Below are 21,148 nucleotides of genomic sequence, written 5' to 3' on the forward strand. Positions count from 1 at the left end.
TTCCAATCCTTCACATATCGTCCTTCTAAATCGTTTGCGGCCGTAACGTCTCCTGTTCTACTTCACTACCGATTAAAATGTGTTCCATATTTGCTCGTTGTTATCATATATCTATTTGTAGAAACTAATATCTCTTTCAACTTTGCAACTTTGAAGTTATTTACGAGTATTTCCCGCCTTTTTTATATATGTGTCAGTCTTTATTTCTAAATAAAATATTACTGACCAAACGTTGTCCCAACGATTAACAAGCCGCACAGTGACGAATGAAAGGCGAATTTAGGTGATATCCATGGAAACTGTGGTTGGTTACATGCATATGCAGTAGACGATATCGGTATTGAGCCAATGAATTATTTACGTACCTTGTACAAATAATGACGTATATTTCAGCATTTTGTCAACAAACTTTTCTAGAGAAACATCCTGTAGTGAGTAAGTGAGTTGGATTTAACGCCGCTTTTTACAGTATTCCAGTTATATCGCGGCGTGTCAGCTTAATTTGGGAGGAAAGCCCGAAGTGATGCAGGTCTCAGACGTTTACCACTTCGGTGAAACCCACGACCACGGGTATGGTGCTGGCAAACCTAGAAACGTAAACCGGTATTCGAACCCACAACATAGGTTTCTGGCACAGCGAATCGCGGTGCCCAAGACGACTGGGCCACCCGTACCCCCTGGCTGTTAGAGGTATAAGAGTTAAAGTTCAATTATTGCCTTTGTAGAACATAACATCAATCATAAATATTTTTTAGAAAAGAAAATATTATTAATTGTGTAATGTGGCACGTATTAAGACAGAGGTGCAGTTGATATCAAAGTTTACTAACTGTGTTACTCCAACTACAAACGAAACATTCCATCAATGGTGTACATGTTGGTGGAGGCTACAGGTAGGGAAGGGCAGGCTTACCCTTTTCACGAACAACTGGTGTCATCACTGATTTTCAGTGAACCACTCAGGTATTTTTGCATCCGGTGGAATCTGTTTCGTCGGATGGTCAAGACTAGTTGTTCTCTGGCGTTGACGTTTTATTTATGAGTTATTTTACTTTAGGTGCAGCATTCTGGTAAAGTAATGTTTCAAGTATGTTACCGATATTTAAAGTTATTATTATGAAAGCGACAAAACCATTTCCATAATCATAAGTAATTGCTCCTAATAACAGAGTCAGTTGTACGATTTCGACAATTGTGGGTTTTTGTGTTCTGGTGTCTCAGTTATTTCAACTATTCATTAAAATTGAAAAAAAATTTGACACAATATTTAGAGGAGGAAAAACATACGTCAGCTGACATCATTAAATAATGCATTACTCAAAAGTGTTTTGGTTTTGCATTCAATTTCACTTTCCTGAACTTCAATAAAAAACAAGATATTACAGAATAAGTTAATAATTTAAAGATAATGTATTAGTTTCTCAAATGATGTGTCAGTCGTTTTACATTAATTATGCAAAAAAGGATAAATGTACAATTTCACAGCGTTGATATATGACTATTATGTTTGAATTCATCATTTCAACAATATTTTGGTATTTTGAGATTATTAAACTTGTTCTAAATATCACAGTTTATCGACACCAGTGTTAATGTTGGTTTTGTTGATGTTTCTATACTGCTCGGCGGTACAGAAATGAAACAGATTTGCTAGCCCTTCTGGGGAGTCTTCACATGTTCCGAAAAGTTCTTATTGTGTTCGACAAGGCAGTGATTCCCGGGAGAAGTCTCATTCTTACTCTGTGCTGTGTGTAGAGGGAACAAGGGTCTAGCCTAACTAGCCTGACTGTGCCAGGATCATCCGCACACTCTTTATATTTATCCCATCATGATGTAGTAGTAGTAGTAGTAGCAGTAGTAGTAGTAGTAGTAGTAGTAACAATAAAAATAGAACGTCATATTCACCAACGAATGCAAGCTCATCCTTACATGAAAACATACCCAGAAAAGGAACTACGTATAATGACAAAACATAATAAAAGTGGCTGGATACCTCTGAATGGGGTGGATTCAATGATGAGCTCAGTTAGATATTATGAAACTGTTCCGTGCTTGCATCAATTGTTGCAGAAATAATCTCATCTTATCAAAGTCTTCGTGATGATTCGTGTGTGTATTCATTGTGTATGTACAGATTAATATATGAAGTAGTTTCCGAATGTTTTTGCACATGAAATCACTTTTGGTCTTTGGTGAGGTCTTCAGATTATGACAACCAGCAATCAAATAGCCTGCCTTTTAAGAATACCTATATTTAACCCTGACGACAAACCTGAAGACTGTTTCGAACTGGGCTACCTGAGTCTTTACAGGTGGATGAATTATCCTAGGACTCAATATTGTCTGCACAGAAGTGACTGAACTTTCCTGACCTGACGCTATCCTTATGAGTAACTGTTACCCTTATGAGTAACTGGTACAGAAAAATACTTCTTGAGCTCTGCCTTTAATACCCTTTCCAATAGTAATTTTCTGTCACATTTTCAAGAAAAGGAGGGACTAATCTGACATTTAGAGACATTAGCTCTCTCGCTTCTTTTGAATTTCCAATTCTGTTCATCAATCCAATTCCAAGCTTTTTAATTTAACTCGATGTGTGTTCCGAATACTGCATCAGCAGATATAACATATAACATATAACATAATTAAAAAACAAACATTATTTTCTCCTCAAACTTGGTAAATACCATATCGTGCCACTGGACTTCTGGTCCATCGATTACTTGTTTCTCTCGGTAACCTACATACAGCCGTCGCCTGACACAACACTAATCTTTCTTACGGGTGCTCCTGGTAATGCAGTCATGCTTACGCTTTTCACGAATGCCTGGTTCCAGTGATCCATTCATATAATTTTCATCGTTAGTTTGCCTTTTACGCCCACTCTGTTTCGGAGACGGTCATTCCCTGGCGTTGATGTGATACATTTCTTAAGAGTGGGGAGATAAGTGTGAGAGATATTTCATTTAGCAACATTTACGAGTACAAAACTGTGGTCAATATTTAATCATCAAGTTCTATTTAACGTTTAAAACTCCTGATGTAATGTCAGTACTAAACTGAGGGAAGAACACTGTGAAATACTTTTTCATAAACAAATAAACTTGACTGAAAAAATTTCCGCATTTGCATAATTGGTTCTGTTATGATTTAGGGTGGTTTTGAGTTCGTATTTTATTCATTCCGGATTGATGACTGATTTCTATTTGAAAGGAGGTTTACATTTCCTTAAACAATATTGTGATGGTATGTGTAATGGACTTGTCGGGTTTATCAGCGACGTTGTCACAGGACAGTCCCTACACAGTTGAAATCAGGAGGGCGGTGTGCAGCAGTGAGAATAATCCCCAGTTTCCGTTTACAATATCTGACCTGCTCTGCACCCTGACATGGTGCTAAATCTAGGGAATTGACACATTTCCTTCACTTCTTATTCACGTTCACGGTTGTGTAAAAGGTACCTCAGTGTGAAGAATAATTCGTGGGCGAAACATCACAGGCGAGGACATGTGTTGTCAGATGCAGAACATAAGAGCAGTATGGGAAAACAGAGATCTGTTACAAACTCCTGCTGCATTCACCCTATGGTGAAGTGACAAGCCCTTTCAGAGCTGATATGAATTTAATGATGACGTACTGGTCGTGTACATGTCTTTTGACATGATATTATGCTAAACACATATTGATCTCCACTTTAGTACTTTATTCGCCTCAGCTCAGCGTTAGCAAGATCCGTAACCTGTAACAAGTGCAGTTGTTAAGCTGTCAAAATGATGTTTACAGATTTATTCAATAATCATAAAAGATGTTTACAAGTCGTTGTCAAACTGTAATGATAGTTGTGTACAGCAGGTATTTATGCAACATAGAAATCAGAACACAAGGAAAACATTTCAATACAGCATGTGAAACACAACCATTTAATAGTATTTAGCACATATAGCAATAGGGAATACAAAGGGTCCTGTGTTAACACACAGTTGTTATACCAGAATGTGTTTACTCTATGGCGTGTTAAGAAACATCTGACAACATACATGGTATAATATGCTAAACATGAAAAGATATGACTTGCTAAGTGAGTTGCACCCGTTAAAACAAAGTATGTTTTGATAACACAAAAGCACGAATGAATCATAATTTGAAAGAGGGATGGTTTGCATCCATAATATGACGTCTGCTAATGAAAGTACGGAAGACAGGCCACTCGATTACTCTCCACAATAAATGTAGATGACATGTGGTTTGTAAAACAGCTTGTTCTGTTGAAGTGTTGGCCCAAGTTCACCCGACCTTTTCACCTGTGACTAAGCTTCCGTGATTTCCGAGCTTCTGATCCCAACTTGTTGGAGGAGCATTGGTAGGGAGATGAGTTTCCTATTCCTCCTAAGGCTAATAAAATTGACTGCAAACATATATTGTGGATCGCATGACTAATATGCAGGCACGTATTGATCAATAAATCATCACTAATACAGCGACAACTACTTGATCTATGTCAGACTAAACTATCAACTATCATTCTGCAACAAGGGAATAGTGTTTTCTTTCTCCCTTGTGATGTGGGTGAATGGGTGACGCGTGTGTTTATTATATGGATCTTCCTGAATATGAAATGGATCCTAGCATGTTTGGTTTAGAGTAATGAACCTTTTCAACTGATTTTCAGTACATACGTCGTTGACTAAAACAAGGTGGACAATTCTGATGATATGCAACAATTTGTCTGTCTTTGATAAGGCACAAATATATATTTCCCTATGAATAAATCAATAAATAAAAGTTCAGCCACACAGCAGGCATACGATATAAGTTATTTGGAGAATCTAATTCAAAACAACTTGGTGCTTCCTCCTGGTAAAGTTATTTCAACTGCATGTCATGTCATACATTTCACACTTTTCATTAGAGAAGAAGTAGTGATTAGCACTTAAATGTCAACGTCGCCACACGGGTCGAGCGATGGTGATTTTATATTCACTTTCCTTTCCCAGAAATGAGGATATACATTAGACATTCGAAAGTACATTTACATTTTCTTGAGATTAAGACCTTTTTTTATATATTCAACTACCGTAACGTAATTGGTCTAGTTTTCATTGAATAAATCTCAGTTAGGGTCAAGCACCATTTCACATCAGCGACACATTGCTACTGCACTTTATTCATCGGATGAACATTGCGGAGCACTCTTACATTCATCACTGTATGCTGCAATTTGACACGAATGCGATGTTGTATAACTGAATAACATGTAATAGCATTGCAATGTTTATACAGACATGGTGCATAGTACAGTGTGCAGTGTGTATAAATTGGCTTGGGATTTCTGGGCCTGTGTTGATTCGTGGTCTGCTTGCCTTCACACGGAGAACGTTTACGTGCTATACAAAGGCATGCATGACTAATGCAAACTGCTCTCTGCAGACAATCCCTACCTTTACTGATACGAATTTAATGATGATTTACTGGTCATGTATAATATGGACAGACGTCATGTGCATGTTGATCACACTTTTCTACTTCAATGCTGTTACAATATAAACAGCTTCTACTTGTCATCCGTTAACTTCTAAGAAATGCCTCTTAAACAATTCACCGCCGTGATATTTTGTCCAAAGTCTTATCATGTGGCGTGGTCGGGAGATCTGTACTGTTATATAGATAATGTTCTATGCAAACAGCATGTTAGTTGCTTAATTAACGCAGCTGAAATATGTCCTCTTTGGTCCCTTTTGAAATCGTGTCAATGGAGAATTAGATATTTATAACCATTGACTTGACGGTGATAGTGTAAACTCAAATATAACATGGGCATGGATCTTTTTGTCCTTATCTCAAAGGACTATGATTCGACTGGAGTTGAACAATGTCCCTCCGCATCTCTTTGTGGCATGATTATTCTATACATTGACCCTTGGCACCTGACTGTGGCTGGACAAAGTTCCTTCATATTTCTGAGTTGTGAATTTTTTCTATACATTGACGCTCATCACCTGATTGTGACTCGACAATGTCCCTCCGTATCTCTGTGCTGTACGATCAGGCTATACATGGACACTTGGCAACTGACTGCGACTCGACTAAGTCCCTCCATATCTCTTTGTTGTAAAATGAGGTTACTAGTATTCATTGACAATTGGTACCTGACCTATGCACGTCCCACTCTTGAATTGAGTTGCTTTATTCATTGTACTTCAAACATAAATGTTCCCTAGAATGACTAACAAACTGATTTAATGTGCAGTTTTGAACCTATGCTGATAACGACTCCCTACAATATATTTTTAGCCTCACCCGTCAAATGAGACCACAGTAGCGTACCGTTGCAGTTGTGCGGATAGCAAGCATATTCTTTGCAGTAATTTCATATACGTTTCAAATTTCAAACATCGTATATCACTGACTCTCGGAAAAAAGATTAAGCTTTAAATGACTTTTGACATATTGGATAATTGTAATCTTACTCTCGTGTCCTTTGATACCAAATGTATAAACAATCGTCGAAGTGTTAGTCTCCGATTCCTTACTCCCGAACAAAAGATTGTTTTTTTTTAATGTGTATGTAGAGCTTCAGTAAGTGATTTTCTTATTTATTATTCTTATAGTTTTAGCAGGGTCATTTTATCTTTATATGTTCGGCATAATATAGCTGATTGACAATGGTAGATGCATTTTGTCTGTATAAAGAAAGCATGAACAGTGTATAGGTTCCCTAGTTCAAGCAAACAGCCCTGTCGTAAATGTTATTTGAGGCCATCTCCAAAGATAACCGTAAGGTATCACGGATAAACACTATGCAGATTCATCAGGCGTTACCTTACCAAAATCTGATTTACGTTTAGCAGTAGTGAATGAGTAGTTCCACATCAATATCAATATCGCCACATATATTTCGTACCTTTCAACAAAAAATGTACTATAATTTATCAAATCAAGCACCGAAAACTTGGAACAGAACTTTCATCAATACAGCAATATTATGGGGACAGTCTCCATACAGAGTGATGTGTACTGACGCTGTCACGTTCAACGCAGCAGACATAACAAAGTGTACAGTCATCAGTTCATATCATCAGAGGTAAAAAAGAAAATATCCCTTTCCTCTCCTAACTGCTAAACAAACACCTGGGCATGGCTAGGTATACTTATTGTGCTGTGCATATCATCTTTTGTTTGTTTATTTGTTGTGGTATAACGCCGCACCCAGCAATATTCCAGCTATATGACGGCGATCTGTAAATAATCGAGTCTGGACAAGACAATTCAGTGATTGATATCATGAGCAGCGATCCACGCATTTGGGATCGATGACATGCATCAATCAAGTCAGCGAGCCTGACCACCCGATCCCGTTAGTCGCCTCTTACGACAAGCATAGTCGCCTTTTACGGCAAGCATGGGTTTGCTGCAGACCTATTCTACCGCGGATCTTTACGGGTCTGTGCATATCATGTTGGTATTCGTCCTACCAACACTATCATGCCAAATACAAACTGCAGTTGGAGATAAATTCATGACATTGATGAGAGGGAACATCATGGAATCATGATCAATTACTGGTCGTGTAGTATTGTGATCTTGTCACCACAGGCTTTAAAAGAACGGTGACGACGCAGTCGTTGAGCTGATCAGAAACATTCCATATTCAAACATTCTCTACTCCAATCGGGGCTATTATGTTCGATGTTTTGCACCAACATGTAATCCAACAGAGTGACTCTTCCGTGGTCCTCTCTATTGAAATTGTTTCAATACAACATTTTGGACTATTGCTGAACATTGATCTGTCACTTATGTCGACTCCAATGCCTAATCTATACAGATCTGTGCCCTGTTCCACAAAGCGATCTTAGTGCTACGACAGTTGTAAGTCTATGTTAAAGTATGGGAGTTACGATCGACTTAGCGCTAAGATCGCTTTGTGGAACGGGGCCCTGATGTAAATGGATTGTTGTGTTCCTTGTCACAATTGCAGGCGGTGGATATTCAGCTAACGATGAGAATACATTGGCGTAGTCGTGAGACTGTGGCTCGACCGATATACAATGGGTAGTACAATGTCTCTCAATAGGGTATAGTTACCTTGATTGTAGATGTTTGGTTATAAGGATTGTTCTTATATACATAATTTATTCTGTAGATTTGGAACACAAAAGAGATGTGCAAGTCTAACACTAACATTTGATACAATATAAATGTATCGTGTCTGGTTGTCGCCATTGACATCATTTCTGTAGTGGGCGTAGGATTATTACGAATATAGATTTGCGAACTAAACAATCCATTGTGTACAACATTTTATTCGTTATCATGTGTGCAGTCCTTGGCGACTTAACTAACCCACTGGTTCTACGAGAGCGTGAGAAACACCTGCATGTGACTCGACTGACTGGAGAACCATGACGTCATCAAAATCTCTGTATGGTACGATTGGCCTACTGTATACACATAAATCACTCATATGTTCGCCAAATATACGGGAAAGGTTTCTTGTCTCAGGACTTGTGACCTTATGGTGTTCAGGACACACTACTATGCAATGGAAATGTCACCTTAAGCTTTCATTATCTAGAAGTCTGGTGTTATTGAATAGTCTACATCCTTGAGTCATGAAAGACATACGCAAAAATATAGAAAGCATCAATGCCAGAAAATAACCTCGTCTCGATTATCTGACAAAACAGATCCTGATCAATTGTGCGTAAAAGACAAAACAGTGATAAGTTTATATAAACAGATCTATGAAAATCAGTGAGGACACCAGATGTTCGCAAAGAGGGTAAGAGTCACGTTTCAGGTGATATACTATGCCAAAAGTAGGGGATATTTTGTTTTGAGTTGAAGCTACAGGAAAATCTACCAATGTCTGACAATGAAGTAATTGGTGTGGAAAGAATATTTCCGAAGAACTCAAGCTCCTAAACACAACCTTGTGACAGTCATTAAGCACGTGAGCTCAGACAGCACGTTCAATGGGTGGTATGTCAGATTGACTATTGCCACTCTGAGCAGACGCATATTGTCTTTTTTCATCCAAACCCACAAAGACACTTTATTGAACACATTTATACATTAAGGATGGAACAGCATTGATCATGCGACGTTGCTGAACGTTAACGTGCTTTAGGCCAACCATCTGCTAATGACATACCAACAAACACATAACGTTGATGGCCGATGCCGCTCTGGCAACAACCCTAGCACAGGAGAGACGAGTCAGAACGATGGCACTATAAAATAGGTTGCAACAGGCAACTGGTGTAAGAGGACATGCTCAGACGGTGCGCAATCGACTGCACAGATGTGCGTGCACAACTTACTGCATGTCATTTGTATCATTTGTCATGTAACACACATTTATAGATCAGCTGGGGTGGGGGGATCACCTGATGGTTGACATGTCAAAGACACGGGTTCGAGTCCCCATATGGGTTTAATGTGTGAAGCCCAATTCTGGTGTCCCCCGCCGTGATATTGCTGGAATTTTGCCCAACACGGAGTAAAACCATACTCACCCATTGACTATAGATTAATGTGTAACACACATGCATAGAGGGACAAGGGCCTCAATTGATCTGTAAATTTCACACATGCCTAGACCAGCTTGTAAAACAAATGCATGTATGTCAAAGCTGCACACGTGCCCAGATCCGCATATAAAGCACATGTATGTATCTCCACGTTACACACATGCATCGATCATGGCATTACACATACGTATGAGTAATTGCATGACACATGTATATATCTCTATGCAACATATCAGAATGGATAAACACACAGATGACAACTTTACACAGATGCATTGTATATCATGTCACACAAGTGATGGATCACCACGTCAACAGCATCACAGTCATTTTATTTATGCAGCGTGGATTACGTTAAATAACAACATAGATCATCACATTAAAATGACATCACGTTACACAGATACATAGATCTTCACGTTACGCAAATGAATAAATGAGCATGTTAGTCACGGGAATCATCACGTAGCATGCGTTCATCATGCGTTACACACGTGTGTAGATCACGTTACAAGCATGAATGTTATAGAAATGTATAGGTCATCACCTTACGTAAATTCACAGAACATCACGTTATAGCATGAATCATTACGTTATAATTACACACACTCATCGAGCATAATGTTACATAAATCTTTAGAACATGACTCTACACACATACAGATCACAGATCAAGAGGCTAGTCAGTTCTACATCAATACAAGTACAAGAACACAATTAACAATTATCTGCCGCACCCAACCATTCATACAATCGCAGTAGGAAGGTCACTGTATGTAGTCAAACCAACACTTTGATTGTGTGAACACTATTGCATGTCAAGAAGGGAACAAGGGAGACTACTCAGGCTGATTCAAGTGCACAGTTGCCGCTTGTAGTACATTGACATCTCGCATGCCGCGTTACATCAGTCACTGCGAGAACAGTCACAACAACACTGTCCCAGTGGAGGGTGAAACTACTGTTCGCAATGAACGATGCAAGGGAGGCTACTCCGTCAGTTTCAGGTACACCACACTGGACGCTCATAGTACTTGACAACACATGCCGGGTGCGGGTTACGCCTCTCACTGTTAGTTCAGTCAGTCAACACTGTCACAGTGTGGGATGTATGATACAGTGCTCACTGTAAACGATGCAAGGGAGACTACTCCGCCAGTTTCAGGTACATAACATTGGACACTCCTAGTGCACTGACAACACACATGCAAAGGTTTCTTATGAATTGGTTGCTTTTATTTAAAGAATGTATTTTTAATGATACTCAGCGTACTAGGCGTTAATATGTGGTTAACATGAGGCATTTTCATAATAAAGTAACCTACAAATTTGGCGATGCAATAATTGACACTTCCGACTCAGTCAAATATGGCGGAATAATCATAAACAGTAATTTATCCTGTAAAGAAAGAATCATGACATGTTGCTCAAAAGCAAGAAAAAGTGTTAATTCACTACGATCACTCGGCCTTAACGACTCAGACCTACACCCAGTTGCATGTGTCAATATATGGAAAAGAATGATTTTATCTACAAGCTTTTATGGATGTGAATTGTTACCGACCTTTTACGGTAAAGAACTTGAAATGATTGAATGTACACAACGTTACTTTGCTCGTCATATACAAGAATTTGGTAAAACACATCCAACCGATTCGTCTATTTCTAACTTGGGAATGTGGTCAATGAATGGCTACATTGATAAATGTAGACTACAATTATTTGGAAGGCTCTGCAACAACGATTGTAACTCAATAACAAAAGACCTATTTTGTGCTCACATTGCTACCAACGCTTTTGTCAATATTAGCCGTCCAGTAAGCATATGCAACATCCTTCTATATACTGCTAAAAAATACCATTTGGATAAGTATATAAAGGGGTATACTGATAGCGGTTCTTTCCCAACAAAATCGGCTTGGCGAGCTCTTGTAATCAGACGTCTATCAGAGAATGAACAGTACGTCTGGAGAGAGAGACTAGCACAGAGACCGGATCTTTCACGATACCATAAAATTCATAAACGGTTACAAATGCATGTTCTTTATAATGTAATGTATCTCTATCCACATCTAAGACAACCCCTGCAACTTTGTATTAAAATCGGATCAAGAGCAAAAGTGTCAAAAGAATGTAACCATTGCAATAGACATTGCTATGACTATGATTGCCATATCATTTTGCACTGTGAAATGTTTATGCCTGACAGAAATAATTTCTTCTCATGCCTGATTGATAAACTTGATGTAGATGTATATGTGAAAATAGATATGCTCGACGATGATGATATGCTTTCATTCTTTCTCGGTGCAGATGTCCATGACTTGACAAACGAACTTGATTACAATACTTGGCAAAGCATCATAATGACTTTCTGCCACTTCATATGGAATTTAAAGAAACACCTTATGTATATCTACTAGACACTTTACTGCTCTCAAAATGTACATCGTAAACTATTTATTCATAGCAGTGTATAACATGATTCCTTTGTATATAGTCAAGTAATGTCATTGATGTACTGTAAATAATGTATTTTCCCATGTAAAATCTTCGGATTCAACTCTGGAGGAAATAAAGAAATTCATTCATTCATTCATCTCGCATGCCGCGTTACATCAGTCACTGCGAGAACAGTCACAACAACACTGTCCCAGTGGAGGGTGAAACTACTGTTCGCAATGAACGATGCAAGGGAGGCTACTCCGTCAGTTTCAGGTACACCACACTGGACGCTCATAGTACTTGACAACACATGCCGGGTGCGGGTTATGCCTCTCACTGTTAGCTCAGTCAGTCAACACTGTCACAGTGTGGGATGTATGATACAGTGCTCACTGTAAACGATGCAAGGGAGACTACTCCGCCAGTTTCAGGTACATAACATTGGACACTCCTAGTGCACTACAACACACATGCAAAGGTTTCTTATGAATTGGTTGCTTTGATTTAAAGAATGTATTTTTAATGATACTCAGCGTACTAGGCGTTAATATGTGGTTAACATGAGGCATTTTCATGGCGTTCACAGAATTGATAGAGCCCAGGCTACCATTAGATCCGGGCAGAATATTTTGCCCCCCCCTAGTGTGGTTGAACCATAAACATGTATCGGCAAACAAAGAAAGGACGGGTGGGGTAAAGAGATCTATCTGGTTTACCTATATTTCAAGTATATATAGATTCACACCACAGTCTTACAATTGGACAGTATCGTGACACACGTTGTCGGGTCTGAATGTTTATAGCCTATTAACGGTGTACTCGAACCCCCGAGCACTCTGTTGTTTATCACCCACTCACTATCTGTCGATTAGTTATATTCCATGATGATGCAGCTACAGCTGAAGACAGTGTAAAATGCTGTCTGGAAAAGAAATTTTGAGATCCTCGCGGTTCAACATTATATGCATCAAAATTGACCAGAAGTTAACCTGTTATTTATCAGCTCCAAATCAGTAAATCATTGAATATGTAATAATGTAACAATTACAGGTCACCCCGTTGCGACACAAACTTCTGAAATCACATGGATTTGATATTTTATTACCACAACCTGAACGGCAGGGATTTTTGAAGCACTAGCAACATGATGACTTTATTGCACACTTAACCACTTGACAACTCAAGGAGTGAAGAATGTGTTGCACAATGAGACCGCTCGCCTCCTTACATAACTCGTATGAAAAGAAATAGTTTCTAGTCGATCAAAGCAGTGTGAATAGGGTGGCGTGTGGGGTGTCAAGTTAAAGTTTTGAGACCCCCTCTGTCTCCGTGGTCTAGTGGATAGAACGTCTGCCCGGAGACCAAAATATGTAACTAATGGCCTGCCTGCCCCCCCCCCCCCCCCCCCCCCCCCCCCAGCACACAGACGCACACATAAGTTGCATTGACCGTCCACGAATGTCCTCAAGTAGTATATGTAATGGTGATTCTGCCGCAACCCCACTGGAGCCAGATTTATATACCTATACTGCTACTACAAGCGGCATTGTTTATGTCAAAATGATGATGCGTATAAATAATCGTCATGAGACAAAGCTTAATTGTAATGAAATGGGCTCTAGCTCACCACTACCTGAAACATTTTCGAACCCTATCAATGCATCTATGATATAAATCTACCCAAATACTACTCTGACTTCAGGTGACAGCCCCGATCCACCACTTTCTCTTATTTACATCACATGACAGCGAGGCGGCTCCAAAAGTTTCACAATTTTCTGATATCTCCTGAGCCTCGCATTGTCGCCCGCTGTCTGTCCAATGTTGTTCCTGGCGTCGATGTCCACCACGTTTAGTGAAAGCACAAACTTCACCGTACCCACGTCTCCTCCCGCGCAGGCCAAATGAAAGATGTTGTTACCGTCATCGTCCACAAGTGACACATCAGCCCCTTCACTTACCAGGAGCTCAACCACTTCTCTGTGTCCAACCACTGTCGCCCTCATTACCGGTGTCCTGCTCCTCCATCCCCTACTGTTGATGTCCACCAAGTTCAGAGACAGGACAAACTTCGCCGTTTCGATGTGACCTCTCCGACAGGCCAAATGAAGGGTGTTGTCACCGTACACGTTCACCAGTGACACATCAGCTCCATCACTCACCAGGAGCTCCACCACTTCTCTGTGTCCCTTCAATGCTGCCTTCATCACCGGTGTCCTGCTCCTCAATCCTCTACTGTTGATGTCCACCAGGTTCAGGGACAGGACAAACTTCACCGTCTCCATGTGTCCTCCCATACAGGCCAAGTGAAGGATGTTGTCACCGTACACGTTCACCAGTGACACATCAGCTCCTTCACTCACCAGGAGCTCCACCACTTTTCTGTGTCCCCTCAGTGTTGCACTTATCACAGGGGTCAGGCTGTCCCCACCTCTGCTGTTGACGTCAACCCAACCTGCTTCAAGGATCCGCTTCACGGACGCCATGTTCCCCTCACTGCTAGAGTCACGGAGGTCGGAGTCTGCATGAATATCTCTACGTGCGGATGTCGGTGTTACTGTAACTGTAACGCAAAGTAAACTCTGTACACATGTCCTACCTTTTACAGCAGCAGTGTCTCCACCCATCTCGTGTATCAGATCATACAGTTCTAACACAGTTGTGTGTATGTCTGGAAGGTGGTGTTCCCACTACAATACATGTGACATTGTCTCCACCCACCTGGTGCGTCAGGTCTTACAGTTCCAACACAGTTGTGTGTGTCTGGAGAGTGGTTTGCCAACTACAATACATGTGACACAGCCTCCACCCACCTCGTGTATCAGGTGATTGGGGGATCCCCGACCTCCGTGTTTCCTCCTTCCTGCTTGTGGCTGTGGATACAAACACGTTTGTTAGAATTGACTGAAACTACATATTTGTCGACACATCCCTGTGGTGTTGTGATGTAGCATGACTGTATTTCTAAGATGGAAGACGGAAGATGTCATCATTAAAATTATATTCATTAGGTGGTATGTTTTTGCTGTTGATGATGCTAATATTGAAATAGTGTTGACATTATTTACACAGTATTATTGTTATGTCGGTTAAGTATATTATCGTAGATGTCATATTACAAAGAAAGTAAGTAAGTAAAACCGGCACATTTTAAAGAATATGTTTTGAACGAAGCGTCATTTTACTTTACCTTTCTGACACATCTGATGACCCTATCACCAGTATTCTCCCACCTACCGGGTAGGTCAGACTCCTGTGCCGCCCCAGGTCTCAGTGCTTCCATCTCGCTCGGGTGACTGGCGGCTGAAACACAGAATATGTCATGTAGATACTACAGCACTGGGTGGGCATCGTCAGAGACGTACATGACTTGACATGGAAACAAAAACAAGTACACGTAGTGATGAAAGCACCACCTATGTTTCTAGAAGCATAAACATATGTTGGAGTAATGAGTGTTATTATTGTCTATGATGTTATTCGAGATTCCATTCTTTCTGTGTGCCTCAAGGCTGCTAAATTCCTAATGATGCAGAATCAGTGATACCAATTGATTCAGAAGGAAGTCCTGCCAAAAGTGGATAAAGTCAGGAAATTGTCCCCATGCAATTTGTCTCTAACAAATTCCCCCACTATAACGACATATGTTTTGTTATAAGACACATGCATGTTGTACGGTACCTCCACCGGGCTATATTGCTAAAACCGGAGTAAAATCATGCTCACTCACTCACTCACTCACTCACTTACTTATATATCCGTCTTAGGTGGAGAATCCTAGCAGTGAAATGAACATTTCGAAAAGAATTATTACTGGATCTAGATTAAAACAAATACATAACTGAAACCTAATGGGTTGTGTGGCTTGTGGAACGTTTGTGCAACCGCCCGGGTGTCTGTTCAAACTAATTCGGGAGTTTGGCTTGTAGAAATAGATCAAGTATCAGTTCAGTGTCAAGCAAGCACCCGCAGCCTGATACCTACAATGTTATTCTCGGGGTCCATCAATCTGGCAACCTTATCTGTTTTCAGATACGAAATACGGTAATAACAAGAGTTGCCCTAACGTCCTAACTAAAGCGACACATCTCATCACCGTCACTGTGACGTGTCGTGTCAGCCGTACGACAGAGTTTGGCGCTCGACTGATCGGTCAGCAGTACAACTGCTAGAGTACTGAATAGGTCCCAATATATTCAATACCCATCCAGCCTCGCCTTCTCCATTAATGCAGCACAACAAGATTTACAACAATAGTCATTATTAACATAACAACGTCATTGTGATGATGTTGATTACGACAGCGACGTCGATGATGCTGCTGATGATGATGACAATGATGTTGATGCAAAATGTTTGGATCGAATTCAGAACAAGTAAATGCGATGTTTGATTTGGGCCGTGCAAAGTGAGTGAGCGAGTGAGTGAGTACGGTTTTACGCCGCTTTTAGCAATATTCCAGCAATATCACGGTGGGGGACACACATTGTACCCATGTCGGGAATCGAACCCGGGTCTTCGGCGTGACGAGCGAACGCTTTAACCACTAGGCTACTCGACCGCCCCCTGTGCAAATTGAAGATAAATGTTAATGTTATGATCAATGTCCGATCGAGTCGATTCAATTTCATGGGCGGTTTTATCGATGTTCTTGTTAATAATGTGCAATTATTTAAGTTGTATTATATACATGACTTACACAATAACTTATATATGCAAAGATTCAGCACAGAAAACAATGAAATTAACACCCTGTATCAACATCGTATTTATATTATTTGTTGTGTCCAATTAGTGTAGTAAATATATATCTACGATCCAAATAGTAGCATAATGAGGATAATATGATCCTATTATAACAATGTTAAGATGCTTTTGCCCATATTGAACCAATGCAATGTTTGTCAGGACCACACAAATTTCAAAGGTTTAAATAATCACAGTAATTACAATAAAACTTTATTCTACCACGAATTAGGAAATAACTCGAATTAGGAAATAATAGTCTATTAAATCACAATAAACCCCCTCTAGATGAAACAGCTGGTTTGACGGCCACATCATCTGCGGAAGCTAATATTCACAGAATAGCACTTTTTTCGGTTATTGTCGGTAGGCATATTTAAATAATCATATATACAATTATGGGTTACAAAATGCACAGTGACGGTTACCACAATATTCAAAGGATGTGTGGCAATACATTTCGTGCAGAAAACAAGATAGAAATCTACAAAGAGAATGTATTTACTTTTTGGAGACAACAGAGAGCTTGGAATTTGGCGCTTTTCTAAATAACATTGTGACGTCATATCTTTTGCGTCACAAAGACCTAAAGAGTTAGAGAGCTCAGTATAGAGTTTGTTTCATTTTGCAAGTGAGTTGTCTTTTTAATGCTGCACTTCGCAATATTCCAACTACATGACGATGCGTAAATAATATAGTCTGGAACAGACAATCTAGTGATTGATATTATACGCAACGATCCACCTCGTCGGGATACGCAATCAACCAAGTCGCTGAGCCATACCACCCGATCCATTTGAGCAGCTCTGACAACCAACAGCTCATCGCCTTCCACAATATTAGCTACTGAGAAGTGTCACGAAAGATGATATAGGAATAAAATATTATTTTGTCTTGACACTTTAGCTTCTGATATATTCCTTATTACGCGCAACACTATTCCTGTTTGTAGATTGCCCGTTTTAGTTTGTGTAATGACATTTTCACAAATATAGTGTAATATGATATAGAGATCAATTCATTTACTAGAAACAGGCACCAAGCACATACAATCTGCTCACCACAATCGAATGTCGGGGGATCACAATTCAAATTGACAAAACTAACGTGCCGTCCTCTTCCTGTTCACACTTTAACAAAACGATCTTATATCGCTACAATGATTATAAATCTATAACATCGCGATTCTAGGCTTCGACTGCCTTCGACTTCGATCGCAATCCACTTGCCTAAGGCGATTGCAGGCTGAGAGCTTTGTAAGATAAAAACAAAATCTACACTGATCCGGACCACTCTTTGTTGGTAAGATCAGTGTCGTCCCTGAGCATGATTTACAAAATGGCCTTCGAGATCGGGTCTGTTTCAAATAAATAAGCTGCTTCATGGTCATGCATTGACATCCCTTTTTTTAAACTACAGTATGCGATACGCGAATTCATACAGTTTGGACATGGTATTTTACAAATTCATACCCCAATGAACCGTCAAACCTTGAGTGTCCATGGGCATTGGACTATTTCGCTACATCTCTCGGTAAGTGACACGGTGTCAAAAGGTTTCACGGATTATAGCTTTAACAAGACGGTTCATTCACAATTTGTCAGATACCCCAGTTGTTGGACAGTGGAGCGGAAATGGCTTGTCAAAACATGTGAGCCTTAACAGACGTAATAGACTTAAATCGGTATTATTAAGATCAAATATATAAAAAACGTTTCACGTTGACGGGTAAAATATTTGAGCTACTCAAATGCAACAGGATTTTACATTGTGTTATACTCTTCCCGTATAGAATTGACTAATGAACTATTTGATCACGAAAAAAATTAGATTTGTAAGTTCTCATTCCAGGTTCTTACGAGACTAGGGCAGTCGGGTAGCCCAGTGGTCACGCCGAAGTCCCGGGTTCGATTCCCGACATTGGTGCAATGTGTGAAGCCCATTTCTGCTGTCCCCGCCGTGATATTGCTGGACTATTGCTAAAAACGGCGTAAAACCATGCTCACTCACTCACTCTTACGAGACTACGTTTTACTAAATTGTGTATATATTGTCAGAGATATCTGATTTTGTCACAAACATATCAAGTTTGCATATAGTTCACTTACACCGCTGTGACATGACCTCTACACCAAGCACAAGATTGGGTGACTCGACCAAAAGAGGCATGCTTTCATCACATATTGAGCCAATAAATGTGTTTGTTTTGGCATTATCGTTGTAGTCCTGAATTAACGTTTGTAGTACCTAAATTAACGTTTATAATAAAATACTCAGTAGCAACGTTTGCACGGTACTGATTTATAAAAAGAAATATACTTGTATAAAAAAAATAATGAAATGTTTTTTTAAAGCAAAATGAACTCTGAACTATACGCATCCAAAACCGAAGCAGAATCAACATGTAAAAAATAGTTTTATAAGCGATTTAGTAGATGCCATCGATAGTGTTTAGGCCCAGAAGAGATGTTTTTTTTTCATAAAATAAAGAAGAGAAAAACATGAGATAATGTGTTCATTGGAGTTGAATATTCAGACGTGTACATATGTGTTTATACTAGTAACAGGTTTCAAAATGCTAAAAGATATACCTTGATGTAGTAATACATGACATCTTGTTAAACAATTTGTTTGACTATTAAAGCCTATTAATTATTATGTTGCAGATATCACAATATAAAGGTTCGAAAAAATATCACCTAATCTGATTCTTTCTAATGTAATACAGTTAGACATGGATGTATTCTAAATACATTTCTGTTTTCGTTTTTCATAAATGAACTTTCGATACAAATATCGGAAAATTGTAACGAGGCCATCCAACACCAAATCCGGAAACTGTGTAACTTTGTCTTCTTCTCCTCTTGCTGAGGATATAGTCAAGATGTTGAGCACACTACCTGGACTTCAACAGTTAATAAATGAACTTGAGTACTATTTTAATAAATGAAAACCTATGAATGTAAATATCGATAAGACAAAGGTTATAGTTTTTAAAAATGGAGGGAACTTATCAAAACGTGAAAAATGGTTATATTAAGGTGAAACAGCTGAGGTTGTAAGAAGTTTTTACACGTCGGCTAACTTGGTCACTGCATTGCAACAAAGCCGCACTGCAAGCCAAAAGATTTTTATGGGCATTTTACAACACTTAAAACCCCTTGGAAATATTAGCTTTAAAACCCTTTTCGAGATTTTCTGACACTAAGATCAGTCCTTTTCTACTCCCTAGGTATGGTGCTGAAGTTTGGGTTCTACAAAAATATGGTACAATTAATGGTGAAAGTAAATCTATATGAGTGTAATCCAATTTTAGGAGTAAATGCCAACACTCCAAATATTACAGTTATGGGGAATGTGGGAGATACCCTATGAATATATTTAGTTACATAAAAGTAAAAAAATATAGAATAAAATTGCTCAGCATGCCAAGTAGCAGATTCCCAAGAAAGTCTGTAATAAAATGATTCCTCACGATAGCAGAGGAAAAATAACTGGGCCTCGGGTGTCAAAAAGATACTCCAATCTTGTGGGTATGATTACATTGGGAGAGAGCAACATGTAACAGTACCAGATCGTTTCATATATAATTTAAGACACGGGCTAATAGATATATGTTTTCAGAAGCGGTACTCTTCACTGTGTTTACAAAATAAGATAACTCATTACACATCATTTTAAAATATTCATTCTTACTGAAAATATCTTTTGAACATAAATGTTAAGAAATTCCGAACAGCACTATCCCGTTTCAGGTGTACTTCTCATGACCTTCTGATAGGTAGACATTTTGCGATATCAAAGGAAAACAGATTGTGTAAATGTTGTATTTGCCCTGAGATAGCAGGTGAATACCATGTTTTGCTTGATTGTCCATTGTATGCAAATGTCAGAAACGAATACATACAACAATCTGTTTATCTGAATCCTAGAAAAGACAAACTTTATATCCTCATGTCATCTCAAAATCAAACTGTCACAAAAAATCTTGCAATGTATATATACCTTGCAATTGAACATCAGATCCTCTGTTTCAAGATATGTTAATATTTATGATATCTCTGATTACAATTGGACCCATTGCTACTGTATGTATATATGTACTACAGGCCCATGGCCTTTTCAGTACTGGACATAAAGATTGACTGATTATAAGTCTTTTTGTTTATTATTATTATTTATTGCAAGTCTTACATTCTCATGAGCGTTCTCATTCTCCGAAAAGTGGGATATGATCGAGACTGATCCATTCCACTACTCGGATAATAGACAAGTGGAATTTTTGAAAAATGTTAATGCATTTTTGGGTACAAGTTGGGAACCAGAGTTTTCAACATAATTCAGGTATGCTGAATCCACCAAACCCGGTTCCCAAGCAAAATATTTGCAGAAACAAAATGGCTGCCAAATTGTCATTTTCTTCA

General features: G+C 39.2%; 1 protein-coding gene across 1 annotated transcript in view; it reads right to left on the reverse strand.

Annotated features, from left to right (window-relative positions):
- The window catches only part of LOC139447947 (serine/threonine-protein phosphatase 6 regulatory ankyrin repeat subunit A-like), a 42,417-nt gene extending 21,904 nt beyond the window's left edge, over positions 1-20,513 (reverse strand). The window contains exons 1-4 of the mRNA XM_071229450.1: positions 20,486-20,513; positions 15,216-15,281; positions 14,792-14,851; positions 13,716-14,541 (exon numbers count right to left, since the gene is read on the reverse strand). Of these exons, the coding sequence (XP_071085551.1) occupies positions 13,716-14,541; positions 14,792-14,851; positions 15,216-15,281; positions 20,486-20,513 (980 nt within the window). The remainder of the gene's footprint in view (positions 1-13,715; positions 14,542-14,791; positions 14,852-15,215; positions 15,282-20,485) is intronic.
- Between the last annotated feature and the right edge of the window lie 635 nt (positions 20,514-21,148).

Source organism: Haliotis cracherodii, unplaced genomic scaffold (genome assembly GCF_022045235.1).
Source record: "Haliotis cracherodii isolate W230 unplaced genomic scaffold, xgHalCrac1.p SCAF_7, whole genome shotgun sequence".
Classification (NCBI taxonomy): Eukaryota; Metazoa; Mollusca; class Gastropoda; order Lepetellida; family Haliotidae; genus Haliotis; species Haliotis cracherodii.